Genomic DNA, 13,950 nt, shown 5'->3' with positions numbered 1-13,950 from the left:
TGTAGTTTCGTTCTTTGTGATTCTGGCTTCAAAATTAAATTAGGCCAATTTAGTTTCCTCTTTCTTTGCAATTGTATATTGCGAGTGTATCAGCAGATCAATATCAGATTTAGACGATATTTGATATTTTCATTTCACTCCAAAAATGTAAAACCTCCGTCTTCGCTTGAATATTTTTCTAAAAAATATCACCGTGTTCTTTACATCGATTTTTCCTGTCGTTTCTATATCTTTTAATATTCTTTGATAGGTGTCTGAAGCCCCTTTCTCACGAATTAATATTTTGTTACGTTTGTTACGATTTGCGTGCATCAACTTGCAGCACCATACCCTGCACTCTTAGGTATTGCAAAAAGAGATTATTTTCCTTGTATCTCGCAATCAATTGAGAATACAAAAGCAATTCTGTGTCAATATCAAATATTAAGATCAAAAAATTATTCCACATGCCTTTAATAAGCATCTAGTACTTCAATTTCTTATAGTTAGTCACGTACCTCTACTTTCATTTGAAACTCTACTTCTTGCCTTTAAGCTTCGCTTATTCACTTCGTTAATTCACTCGTTTCGACACCAGAGTGGTCAAAATGACCAAATTGCAATTTTTCATAGAAATTCTACTAATTACTGATTCAAGTAACTTTCCGTAGAGTATATATAAATAAACGCTTTCGTCTTTTACTGAATTATGAAAACTCTCCCTACTCCTTGTGCTTTAATTTTCTTTCACTTCTCGAGTCTCATACTTCAGACAGTTCTAACAGTTCTAAAAGTTCGACGATTTCTTATTTTATAAACACGATTTTCTCTTTCTTTTTCACAGCGAAAGAATTGAATTCTTTGTCAGTCGTCAGGATAGGTAATTGGCCAAACGATGCAAACATTTTCCCCATCTAATTGAGGAAAAAATGTCCAGAAAGATTTTATAACGGAAAGCCTTTCGTCAAGAAATCCATCCGCGTTTACCATTGAAGTACTAGACGCGGTTATACGCGGTCATAAACAAACATAATCGACTAAACGATCAGTCAGCTTAAACAGATATCCTTACGTCCCTCCAACTTGATCGATGAATTTAATTCCACTGTTGATTCTGCTGCGTTACGTCGTACGTGTAGTCGTTCGTCGCTGGAGGTTGTACCAGAGACGCGTTTACATCACTAGCAAAGGGATTTGTAGAATGGAAAGGATTGTTACTGTTGGTTTCTGTCGATCCGTAGCTTATCACCGGTGGCTTCTCTTGCTGTTGAGCGTACATGCTCTCTGCAGGTGCTTGTTGATCGTAATTGTTCCAATCGTCGGTTGCTCCATCGCCCATGGATGGCTGCTTCTGTGGAACGACGAGCATTACTCAAATAATAAAAATGTCCGATTTCGAGATTCCAACGAACGTTGGAAAAATAGCACGTACTATAAATTCAGACTGCATGGTCTTTGGCGGTGGCGGAAGCGGTGGTTTCGCTTGTCCAAATTCATCCATTGCGAATGTCTTCTGTTCCTCTAAACTGGGATCAGCCCACGGTTGTAATTCTCCAGAGCAAAAGAACCCATAAAACGTCACGCCGAATATGTGCACGCACGCTGCTAGAATAAACACGTTTCTCCAACTTTGAGCGTCCTGTGGACACGCGTGACAAGCGATTATGACTTTGAAACTTTCATTTTTCATCTTTTAAATTGAACAGCGAACGAAAGAAAGTGGATTTAAAAATGGTAATTTGTAACTTTACACATTAACAAGGACAATGGATAAATATGATATACGTATATTTATGTTTTATGTACGTATGAATTGAATGAAAGTTCAGAAGTTTCTCGTAAAACTTCGCCTTCTTTCAAATATCTCAATAACAGAAGGTTGAACTTGCTTTTGAATATTTGTACGTTGCAGTACGAAATAAAGAGTTATAAAAGAGAAAAATAGACTTGCCTTTTTCTCTGTGACATAGTCTACAAAGAAAGGTACCAGCAATCCCGCTATCGTTCCGACACCATTCGACATTCCCATCAAAATACTGGCGTATCTGGGCGCGATGTCCAAGTGATTCACGTTGAAACCGGAAATGGCGAAACCACTGCACGCGACGCCAAACGCCAGCGCGAAAATCGCCGCCGTTCCGTTCCTCTCCATAGTCGCGTGAGCCACCACCAAAAAGAATAAAGCCTCCATGCCGAAACCGCCGCAGTTGAACAGCTTCCTGACGTTCGTCGTCGACAATATTCCACGTTTGCGAATGTGATCAGCCAACAAACCACCGCAAGGCACGATCATTGTCATCAGCAGATGTGGCAACGAACCAATTACACCAGTCTGTAAGAAATGAAATATTTGACAGTTATAGAAGGATTGATATGAAATGTAAAATTATAAAAGTGGTCCATTGATACGTAATAATAATAATGATAATTAGAAAAATATGAATAATATAAAAATATAAATATATGAAAGTGTAATTAATTGGAAATTTTTGAAACAATTATTCAATTATTACCAGTTCTGTAGATTTCCATGCACTTGTTGAAAACTTCAAAGTGTAAAATTGCACAGAATGCAAATGATATGAAGAAATGCACAAAATATGTAAAGTTTTAGTGCTTTTATAGAATATTAATAGTAATAATAGTAATGATAATTAGAAAAATATGAATAATATAAAAATATAAACATATGAAATTATAAAAGTGTAATTAATTGGAAATTTTTGAAACAATTATTCAATTATTACTAGTTTTGTAGATTTCCATGCACTTATTGAAAACTTCAAAGTGTAAAATTGCACAGAATGCAAATGATATGAAGAAATGCACAAAATATGTAAAGTTTCAGTGCTTTTATAGAATATCAATAGTAATAATAGTAATGATAATTAGAAAAATATGAATAATATAAAAATATAAACATATGAAATTATAAAAGTGTAATTAATTGGAAATTTTTGAAACAATTATTCAATTATTACTAGTTCTGTAGATTTCCATGCACTTGTTGAAAACTTCAAAGTGTAGAATTGCACAGAATGCAAATGATATGAAGAAATGCACAAAATATCTAAAGTTTCAGTGCTTTTATAGAATATTAATAGTAATAATAGTAATGATAATTAGAAAAATATGAATAATATAAAAATATAAACATATGAAATTATAAAAGTGTAATTAATTGGAAATTTTTGAAACAATTATTCAATTATTACTAGTTCTGTAGATTTCCATGCACTTGTTGAAAACTTCAAAGTGTAGAATTGCACAGAATGCAAATGATATGAAGAAATGCACAAAATATCTAAAGTTTCAGTGCTTTTATAGAATATTAATAGTAATAATAGTAATGATAATTAGAAAACTATGGATCATATAAAAATATAAACATATTAAATTATAAAAGTATAATTGATTGGAAATTTTTGGAACAATTATTCAATTATTATTAGTTCTGTAGATTTCCATGCACTTGTTGGAAACTTCAAAGTGTAAAATTGCACAGAATGCAAATAATATGAAGAAATGCACAAAATATCCAAAGTTTCAGTGTTTTTATAGAATATTAGTAATAATAATAATAATGATAATTAGAAAACTATGGATAATATAAAAATATAAACATATGAAATTATAAAAGTATAATTAATTGGAAATTTTTGAAACAATTATTCAATTATTACTAGTTCTGTAGATTTCCATCCACTTATTAAAAACTTCAAAGTGTAAAATTGCACAGAATGCAAATGATATGAAGAAATGCACAAAATATCCAAAGTTTCAGTTTATAGAATATTTAGTTTTCAATTTTCTATCTTAACTTTCTTTTTAATCGCGCTCTCAAAGATATAAATTTTTATAAAAATTCGCGGTCCGTTTAATGTTGTTTCATATATTCGTTTATATTTTTACATTTATGTGACATTTTTCTTATACTGTCCTTGATATACAGACTGATGTAATACTTACTTCGACTAAAGCCATCCCGAAAGCCTCGTGCATGAAACGAGCTTGAAAGAGCACGAGCAGATAGAAGTTCCAGGATCTGCAGAAATTGGCAACGATAATAGCGTGAACTGGCATGGACTTCAAGAATTTTCGCCACGGTGTCGTCGCGAATGTTGGCATTGGCATCTGTGCTTGTCCTTGACCAAGAGAATCTTCGATGTAACGCAACTCACGTGCAGAGATACAGGGATGTTTCGATGGCTTCTCGAATGCCAGCCACAACCAGAAGCAGTACCAAACCAATCCACATATACCTATTAGCATTCGTTTCTTTTACTCTTTCTATTCACTTTGCAAGGCACAGTTTACAGTTTACGCTAATGACACGAATCTTCATTTTGTTTCCTATTGCTTTCGATTAATTTATATTGCGAGATCTTGGTTTTTAATACTTTTACTACTGAACGAAGGGAATTTTAACATACCGTAGAAATAAAAGGACGCTGTCCAGCCAAAAGTTGAAGTCAAAAGGCCTGAGAGCGGCATTCCTATCACCATAGCAGCGTAAGAACCGCAAAATGCCAGTGTCGCCAAGCGTGATCTTTCCAACGGTGGTGCCCAATATTTCCAAATACCGTGACACGCTGGATACGTGACACCCTGTCCAGAAAGGTAATTATTCCTCGTGAAAAATTGCTCAGAAAAATATTATTAATATGATATTTATATTAAAAGTATGTGATATTAATATAATGTTTATATTTATATTAGAAATATGTGCTATTAACATAATATTTATCTTATTAATAGCTATTATTAGTATAATATTTGCATTGAAAATATGTGATATTAATATTTTTAATTAATATGGAAATAATGTCGTACCTCTATCAACCCTTTCATGACCTGTACAAACATATCGACGACTGGATGAATGCTCAGTGCACCAGGCACCAACAAGTTTAAAAACGAAGATATGGCGATTGCCGCGCCGAATATCTTGTTCGCAGGATACAGCGACGCAAGGAATCCTCCTGGTACTTGAGTAACCAGGTAACCCCAGAAAAACGACGAGTCCAGGGCACTCTCTGTGCCAACTGTCCAGTTGAATCTGAGAGTGTGATTGGCATTATCAAGGGTGGCATTCTTCATGGCCATCTTCGCCATTCCCATGTTACACCTCATACCGAATGAGATTATAAATCCTGAAAGGAATGTCGAACAATATCATTAAACCCCCAAAAATCGTGCCATTGTGTGCGTATTATATATATAAAATAATTCCAATAATCTACGTTTATTCCAACACTTTATTCGAAAGTATTGAAAAAAATTGAAACACGATTTCTTTTCTACGTGTATATACGTATGTAATTTCACGTCATCTTGTAATTTGATAGGTAGGAAAGTATACTGAAAGAAAAATTTACCAATACAGGCCAACGTGGCAATGGTGTATCTTTTCGACAGGCAGGGACATTCTGGTTTGCAATAAGTATCGATATGACGCAATGGGGGCCGTTCAGGTTCCGGAAGTGATTCGAACGAAGCTTGACTACTGTACCCTCTCTCATCTTCAAACCCCTTATTGTCTTTGCTACCCTCGCGGGGCATCTCGAATTCCTCGTAGCCGGCATTGCTTCTTCTAAATCTAAAGCAACGAGTAACGCATTTCATGAACATTTTTCTTTCAATTCATCATTAAACGTGTATTTGTTTATTAATTATTAATAATTAATAATTATTAATATTAATAAATATTATTCAATTCACATTAAACATCTCTATTTGTTTATTAATTATTAATAATAGAAACATATTTTTACGGATAATTTTATCGAGGGGACATAATGTATGAAAATGTGAAACAAATGTTTTACAGAGATACTTGACAGAGTCTCCGAAATCTTATTCACAGTTCTCGTATAAAAATTAATATCAATCGCATCTCTTGTGTCGTATTCAGGTTCTGCGACATATATATATATATATATATATATATATAGATATTCAAATGTTTATTCTAAGAAAAAGAAAACAAAAAGGAAAGAGGAGATTATATAGCAAGGGACAATTAGAGAATCGCGTAGAATATGTGCGTCTAATTACGCGCATGATCAGATATAGAGGAACACGTTGGCTAAATATAGCCTTTAAACGATTTTTCGTCCCTCGCGCGACATATATGAGCATGCGTGACATTACCCAGCAAGTTTTTGCGATGCTTTGGACTTGATGGAGTCGAAGGCCACGAGGCCCGCCGCCGCAAATCCGGACATTTTCCAATTATTGGGGTTGCTCTCAGGCTGCAAATGGTCGCGTTGGAAATTGGCAGCCCCTGAAGCACATCAACCATCATGAATCACCAGCATAACGTTCCCTCGTTGTCAATGAATTTATCGAATGAGCATTCTACCTAAAAATGACTCTATTTTTTTTCTTCGTGAAATTTTGTAATTGCGTCGATGTATTTTATGAGTTGTAAATAATTACATTGAATTTTGATTGTAGGATAATTGATTGTAGAATTATTAGGAAAAAAAATTGAATGTTTTATTCTACTCTAGGTATGATATTGCAATTAAATTGCGGATTTTTATCTATTTATGAGAAGTTTAATAGTGCAAAATGGTACCACTCGTCTTTATTCGTCTCTTTTTAAATTATAAATTTGTATGAATACTCTTGAAACACACGGAAACTTGATATTATTTTAATATTTATGACAGATATCGAAGATAAGTAGCAACTAGTCAGCGGATTTTTGCAGTTTTGCAATTTCTATGAATTGATGGAAACCTGTTTCCATCTATTAAGTATTATAACAAATTCTGTGAATATTAAATGTTATATTCATTTTATGAGTTTCCGTATTCTTAAATTTCTCAAAAGATACATAAAAATCCACTAGCAATTTCTAGCATCAGACCGTTTCAGAAAAATATGTTCCCTCTAATTTTGTGGAATTCAATTGCTCCTCTATAATCTCCCATCTTCCACCAACAACCGATCGGTTTTCAAACAGTCGAACGCTTAAATCTTTTAACCATCCTTCGCATCTTCTCATCCGAGAATACGAGCTACGTCCGCGTGGAAACGTCCGTTCTCAATATCGGAGCGCAAGGGGATCTCTGTAGTAGGGGTGTTTGTTTGGAGTGGCAGTCTCTCCAACCCTAATCCTCGAACTCTCCGGGGAACGTCTTCGGAGGGGATAGAAAAATGCGAGAAGAAACGCGCTCTTCTCGGCTTGTATTTTCACTCTTAAGTTCCTCGTCCTCGCAACACGTGTAATGTATCGGAAGTTTTGATGAAAAAAGCGTGCAACTGCATGCGTAAAAGTTGAAATGTTTGAAAAGTGGAATGAAAAAAACCTAAATTATAAAAATGAGATACACAGAGAGAAATAAATAAATCCAGTTACAAAAGAAAAAATGATTTTATGTCAAACACAAGTCTTCTGCTCTACTTTTTAGCAATTTTATAATTTTTCTTATAATATAAGATAATGTAATATAATATAAATTATAATATAAGTAAAGTATTCGTTGAGCAGTGAATATCCAGAGGAATAAAACAAACATTCCGTCGATTGTCAATATACAAAATATACGAAAAATTAATTGGGAGTTTTTGTTTTTTTAGAATATTACAAATAATACCACTAGTCTATATTACAGAACTTACACTCTACTCGGACTTGTATTTTTCGTTAATGGCTATCAATTTAGGAAAAGAATCTAAATTTTATGCCTTTCGTACCAACAATATTAAAATAGTGTAAAATTACAATTGACGTTTCTCTGTCTAAATTAAAGGAACATCATTGCCCATTAAAATTATAAAATGTTAAGAAAATATGAAAACTCGAGAATTATTGTTAACTAACTAAATATAGTCAACTATATTTGATAACTAACTAAATATAGTCAACTATATTTGATAACTAACTAAATATAGTCAACTATATTTGATAACTAACTAAATATAGTCAACTATATTTGATAACTAACTAAATATAGTCAACTATATTTGATAACTAACTAAATATAGTCAACTATATTTGATAACTAACTAAATATAGTCAACTATATTTGATAACTAACTAAATATAGCTAACTACATTTGATAACTAACTAAATATAGTTAACTATATTTGATAACTAACTAAATATAGCTAACTACATTTGATAACTAACTAAATATAGTCAACTATATTTGATAACTAACTAAATATAGTTAACTAATTAATTCTCGAGTTTTCATATTTTTTTAACATTTTATAATTAGTCAATTAACTAAATATAGACTTAATTAGAAAAGAGAATTAATTATTCCTGAAGTCATTGCATCAAAAAAGAAAACTATTGAACAACTATTATCATCATGTTGATAGAGAAATGACAGAATGCAATCAGTATTTTTTTAGCACTTCGTCGTCGTGATTGACATCATGCGATATTGCTTCAAAATGATTCTGTCTAATGGAATGAAATTTTTAGGAAACGAATCGATCGAGACTGCTGCCGGAGTGGCGATTTCTACCTTGGCGGATGTGCAGAGGGAAAATATTGTTGGCACACTATCGAGCCGATCACAAAGAGACGTATCGCGGGACAATGGCTGACGGATATTAAAATGGCACGTGACAGACAAAAGGCAGAAAATGCACAGCACGTGTGCTAACAGCTTGGGGTGGAACGACGAAGGTAAGAACAGCCGATTTCACTTTTAATGGGCTTGCATATATTTTTATGGGGCTGGTTCCTCGATTTTTCAACAGACTTTGCCGAGTTTCGTGTTTTATCAGTCGTGTGGAACTGATTCGAATATCGATTTTTTTATTAACAATGGAACTAGCAGACCAAAGTGACCAATTTGTGAGAAAGAAATCGTAGAAATTTTCTAAATTTACGATTAAAATGGAATTTAAACGATTCTTCATAGAATTCATATACATATATAGATAAACCACCTGAGTTTTTCTTTCGTATCGTGGAATTTTTTCTGTCGCTTACACTTTGATCACTTCACGCACGAGCGTAATCGTATTACTTATTTTAATCCATTCAAATTAAATGTATATACGTCATTTTATATCCTGTAAGATATATCACACTTACTTTATTGTTATAAAAAGATTTTTATGAAAAATTATACGCGTTAAAAGGTTAATCTCTCTGATACGAGTTTTATATCTCAGTTATGAATGATTTTTGCCTTAATTTGTGAAGAGAGTTTCTAAATTTTTAGTCTTTGGTATTAACAAGATTGAAACAGTTGTGATTATAATCGGCATTATAATCTCATCCAAAGCGGCATCTCACCCAAAATAAAATGACGTAAAGAAAGTAAAAGAAGTTTCTACGTAAATTTCACGTTTAAATTTCAGAGTGTGGTTTCAGTGTGAAATAAATTAGAACATTAATAAATTCGAACTCTTAGTGATAGATTGTTAATTATACCGGATATTTATTAGAAACTTTTCTTGACAATAGTAGAAATTTTATTACGATCAACATACGTACAAAATCAAGGAGTAATTTGTAATTGAGTTTCAAAAGGAATTTGTAACTGAGTTTCAAAAGTTCCAAATGAAAAGAAAGGGTGTCGAACGAAATAAACCGAGAGCCCGATGCAATTCCCCCCGCAGATCAATACGAAAAGGTCTGATATTTTTCTGATCCCTGACATTTTCACGATCCGGCCTTGCACAAATCTCCTGTAGATACTACGGCATCACGATTCACCAACCAAATCGATCCTTTCGGGTCGTCCATTTGTTCACTGTCACTCGCTCTGACAAATTTCATCAAATTATCCAAATTCACTGGGCAACACGTTTATGTCAATCTCATTGTATTACATGTACGAATAATAATCACTTTCTCTCCGGTGACAGAAATACTTCAAACTATACTTTGCTATAGATTTGTTAATCTTATCAATTTCTTGACGAAAATATCTTACTTTTCTCACGGAAAAAACTAAGATACTACATCTGTCACAAAACTATATCACAACGAGTTGATCTCTCGATTGAATTTCATTTTTCTTCGTCGTTTCACAAAATTTCTCATTCGAGAAGACCACGAAATCTTCGAATCAACTGAATTTATCAGCTTCCTGACAGGAATATTCCATTCTTCTCGTGGCAAATACGTCACAACATCGACTCCTTGACTGAATCTCATCTTCCTCCGCCGTTTCACAGAAACTCTCATTACGAACGAAATCACGAAATCTTCGAACATATAATCTCAGCGATTTTCTGACAGAAATGTGTCTCACTTTTCTCACGAAGAATACATCACAGCATCAACTTCTCGATTAAATTTCTTCCCACCGTTTTTCACGAAAACTGTCCTCGTTTACGTTCTAATATTAAAATAAATTCCAAGGAGAGAATTAAAAAGAGAGGAAAAGAAATTGTAAGAGAACGTGTAAGAAGCAAAAAGTAGAAGCATTTTTTTCAACGATCTTTTTTAACATCACAGCCCACGAATAGAAACAAATACGCGAACAATATTGTCAATTTTTCACGAAATACCCAACGTCAATTCCACGATTAACAATCAAATCTTACCCGTCTCCCGATAGAAATGCCTCACATTTTTCACAAAAAAAAAAAAAAAGAAGAAAGAAAGGAAAAAATCACCACGTCGACCACGTTCAACTAAAATAATATCCCGTTTCTTTCAACAAGAAAACTCTCGCGATGGAGCATACCGCGAGCTCCTCGAACCGACCCCCCTCCGTCTCGATGACCCGAGACCCGTGATCAAACATTACAGCCGTGTCGCACAATGATCAATATTGATGAAAAAGCGAGGAAAAGTCGAAGCGACGGAGAAATGGAAAAATGGAGATTCTGTGTTTCCGCGAATAGTGAAACGACGAACAAACCACTCACTCACCAATAATTAAGTCCAGATATGGCTACGAGCGGAGTGGGTAGCGGTAGCGCGCGGGGTACGCGACGGAGAACGTCGTCGACGTCGGCTGACAGCGTCGACGACGGCAGCGGCGGGGTACCGCGAAGTCAGCTTCTGGCCACGGCGTCCGCGCAACCCGGCGTCGCGACGCCATTGGCCAATGAACGTCAACGCATCGATATCACTGGCCAATGGTACCGGCACGCAAACCCCTTTAGGATCGACCCCAGGCGGGGCTTTGCGCCGCGAGCACAGCAATTTTTGCAACAACAAAATTGTTACGCAGGCAACGCGAATCGCGTACAACGATATTAACGCCACAACTGTCCGAGCATCTTTTGTTGACGAGATAAAAATCCCCCCTCCCTCCGAAGGTTTACTTATGCAACCGCTTGCCTGTAATTCGGCACCCGGTTGATGTCGGTTCCCGTAAATATGCGGGGGTGGTTTTAAAGGGGCGACTCGGGGAAGGGTGGCTTGCGAAGAGTTGGCTGAGATACGATTAATCCTTATTTACTGTACTATGTCGGTAGTTGCTGTACGGTGAAGTACTTTCGCGATGATAATTTAGTTAGTGGTAGTGTCTCGGTTCGGTTGGTTTATTGTTTTGGTTTTGCATAACGATAACACGTGACATTGGTTTGTTATTTATTAAGCCTTGATCGATATCGTTGGGCATCGGATCTTTTAATTTGGGTTTGGGCCGAGGTTTTTTTTTTTAAATTTTGGCAATTCGATATGAATCTTTGATTCTTAAGTGATTGGATCATCGAGGCCATAATTTAGGATTAAATTAATTAATTTTGGAATTTTATTTTGTCGTTAATCTCGTTCATTATTACTATGGTGTTCGATATCTTCTATTAAAAATTACAAATCATCTTGTATTGTAAATTAAAACTATAAAATAATATTAACGTATATGTTATATTTGTAAAATTGGAGATGCTCAATTGCTGAAGCAACTGAAATTCGTCATTAGGGTATAATAATGGAATAAAGGGTTAAAATTTCTCTCTCAAACGAATGGTAGTTAAAAGTTAATATAAAGCGACATCGAGGAAAGTGGTCGTTGATGAGAATTGATGCTTAATTTTCAAAGATTTTGGAGGATAAAGCTTAAATCTGTCTTAACAATATTACTATCTTCTAATCTTTTAATCTTAATAATACAATACTTTCCATTGTTGCTGTAGAATTCTTGAAAGTCGTAATTATTATGTAAAATAAGCTAACACATAATAAATTCTTATTCTAAAAATATTCAGTTATTTAAATAAAAAATATTTAGTTATTTAGTTAATTAAAAATATTCTAACATTTATTTAGTCCTACGAAGAATGTGATTTACACTTATAAAAATAGAATCTCATCATTCCGGATTTTTATACGCAATTATAAAAATTATACATAGTTGGAAATTTGTTTCCCTCAGTAACTATCACTGATGACTAACCATCACTGATATCACAGTGAATGATATACTTTGGATATTCTTTAACTTTTTGAATATTATCTACATTTTGTGTATTAATAAAGTTTTATATTTTGCATAATTATATAAAAATCTACAACCCACTGAAACAATACATTTCACATTAGATTTGCGTAAAATTCCTTTTTATTTGTTCTACATGTGAACAAATGGTAAATATGTATCGTAAATGATGGCAATCGTGACAAAATCTTTTGCTCAAGATATTTTTCCCATGCTGCGATTGATGATATTAATTTTTATTAACAACAAGCATAATTTCACGGTACAAAAAATATACAGTTGCAAAATTCTAAAGATCGTAAAGATCTTTAGAACGTGATGCTACTTGTAAATAAAATTCTTATTTTAATCAAATCTCAAACTTGTCTATTTCTCGCATATAAATTTATTTATAATTTAACGCTGTCAATTTATGTCACCGTGAAAAAAACACACTTATATGTTAAAAAATAACAGCAATGATATAACTTGAGACATAAATTTTGGAGCAACTACTGCTCGAGCATTTAGGTTACCCATGAAGTATGGGCTGCGTAAAACTGTCTGATTCTACTGTACGCGGTTTCTGGTTCTCGACTACGTCTGTTAAGGATCGTCCATTTCTACTAAATCGCGCTACACTATTAACGCTACTGACGTTATGTTATTTTCATCTTCGACTAATTTTCCAATCAACGATTCATTTATTCATAGAATCAACATTATTACTGTTTATATATTGTTTATGAAAATTTAACTTCTTTTAAGAACACAGTATAACAAATTAAAATTTAAAAACTTCAAAAAACGTTCAACTCTAAGTTCAAGTGAAAATCCAATTCCACAACTTGCATTAAAAATCGTATTTGTTGGCTGAAAATTAGTTTACAGAAACGAAAGATGTAATTCCAATATCCTTCGAACGATAATTAAACTGAATTATCAGTTAACTAGTTAAATTAACAATAATATAAAATCGTTAATTTTCCTCAAACATCCTCCTTATCAAATCTTATTACGCTATTAAATCGCTATTAATATCGAATACTTGTTAAAAACATTAGACAGCATATGGCTAAAAATTTAGTCTTCCTTTAAATCGCAACGATATGATATATAGATGTATGAAATTGATAAGAAAGAAAGAAAAAAAAAAAAAAGGTCAGAGATGTCGACAGCTTAAATCTTTCACTAGCTGTTAGGAGTCGACTTGCATTGTTACAAACATAGAGTAACTGGGGTGGGCACCCTCTCTGGTGGTTGCCAGGAAATATCGATCTGGCCAGAGGGATGGATGCTGCTGCTCTCAATGGTTAGTCCACAATACTTTATCTCTTCTTCGGGGGCCGGCACGCCTTAAATAACTCGGATTTCACTATCATTTTCATCCGGCGATAAGCAATAAGATTCCGACAATGCGTATCCCCATTCGTTTATTTTATTGCCACTTGTTTCTTAGAACCTCGCGGAAACGATGTTATTGAATTTTTTTATTTAAATTCATGCCGTTCGATCCATCTAAATTAATTTTGTAATAATTTTGTAATAAGTGAAACTGCTGCAGGTTAATGCATCGTCCCTTTTTTATTATTAAAAAAAAAAAAGATTCAAATA

General features: G+C 33.8%; 1 protein-coding gene across 1 annotated transcript; it reads right to left on the bottom strand.

The window, feature by feature from the left end:
• Window positions 1-225: 225 nt before the first annotated feature.
• On the bottom strand, window positions 226-10,945 carry LOC122531447 (vesicular glutamate transporter 1). The gene is made up of 9 exons (XM_043659370.1): window positions 10,842-10,945; window positions 6,133-6,265; window positions 5,358-5,578; window positions 4,813-5,132; window positions 4,413-4,587; window positions 3,949-4,241; window positions 1,931-2,311; window positions 1,412-1,618; window positions 226-1,330 (listed from the first exon to the last, which is right to left on the bottom strand). The coding sequence occupies exons 2-9, from the start codon at window positions 6,204-6,206 to the stop codon at window positions 1,076-1,078; spliced, it is 1,926 nt and encodes a 641-aa protein (XP_043515305.1). The 5' UTR covers window positions 6,207-6,265; window positions 10,842-10,945; the 3' UTR covers window positions 226-1,075.
• Window positions 10,946-13,950: the final 3,005 nt, after the last annotated feature.

This window comes from Frieseomelitta varia, unplaced genomic scaffold (genome assembly GCF_011392965.1).
Source record: "Frieseomelitta varia isolate USP_RPSP 00005682 unplaced genomic scaffold, Fvar_1.2 scaffold_40, whole genome shotgun sequence".
Taxonomy (NCBI): Eukaryota; Metazoa; Arthropoda; class Insecta; order Hymenoptera; family Apidae; genus Frieseomelitta; species Frieseomelitta varia.
The sequence above is the reverse complement of the archived record's forward strand: the minus strand, read 5'-3'. Positions and strand labels throughout refer to the sequence as shown.

Excerpts from the sequence above, each read along its gene's own strand:
- LOC122531447 (XM_043659370.1), bottom strand. The coding sequence starts at position 6,206 with ATGTCCGGATTTGCGGCGGCGGGCCTCGTGGCCTTCGACTCCATCAAG. Across the intron at positions 1,619-1,930 it reads ACTATGTCACAGAGAAAAAG|GACGCTCAAAGTTGGAGAAA; the intron begins GCAAGTCTATTT and ends GCGTGTCCACAG. Across the intron at positions 1,331-1,411 it reads CCATGCAGTCTGAATTTATA|AAGCAGCCATCCATGGGCGA; the intron begins GTACGTGCTATT and ends GTCGTTCCACAG.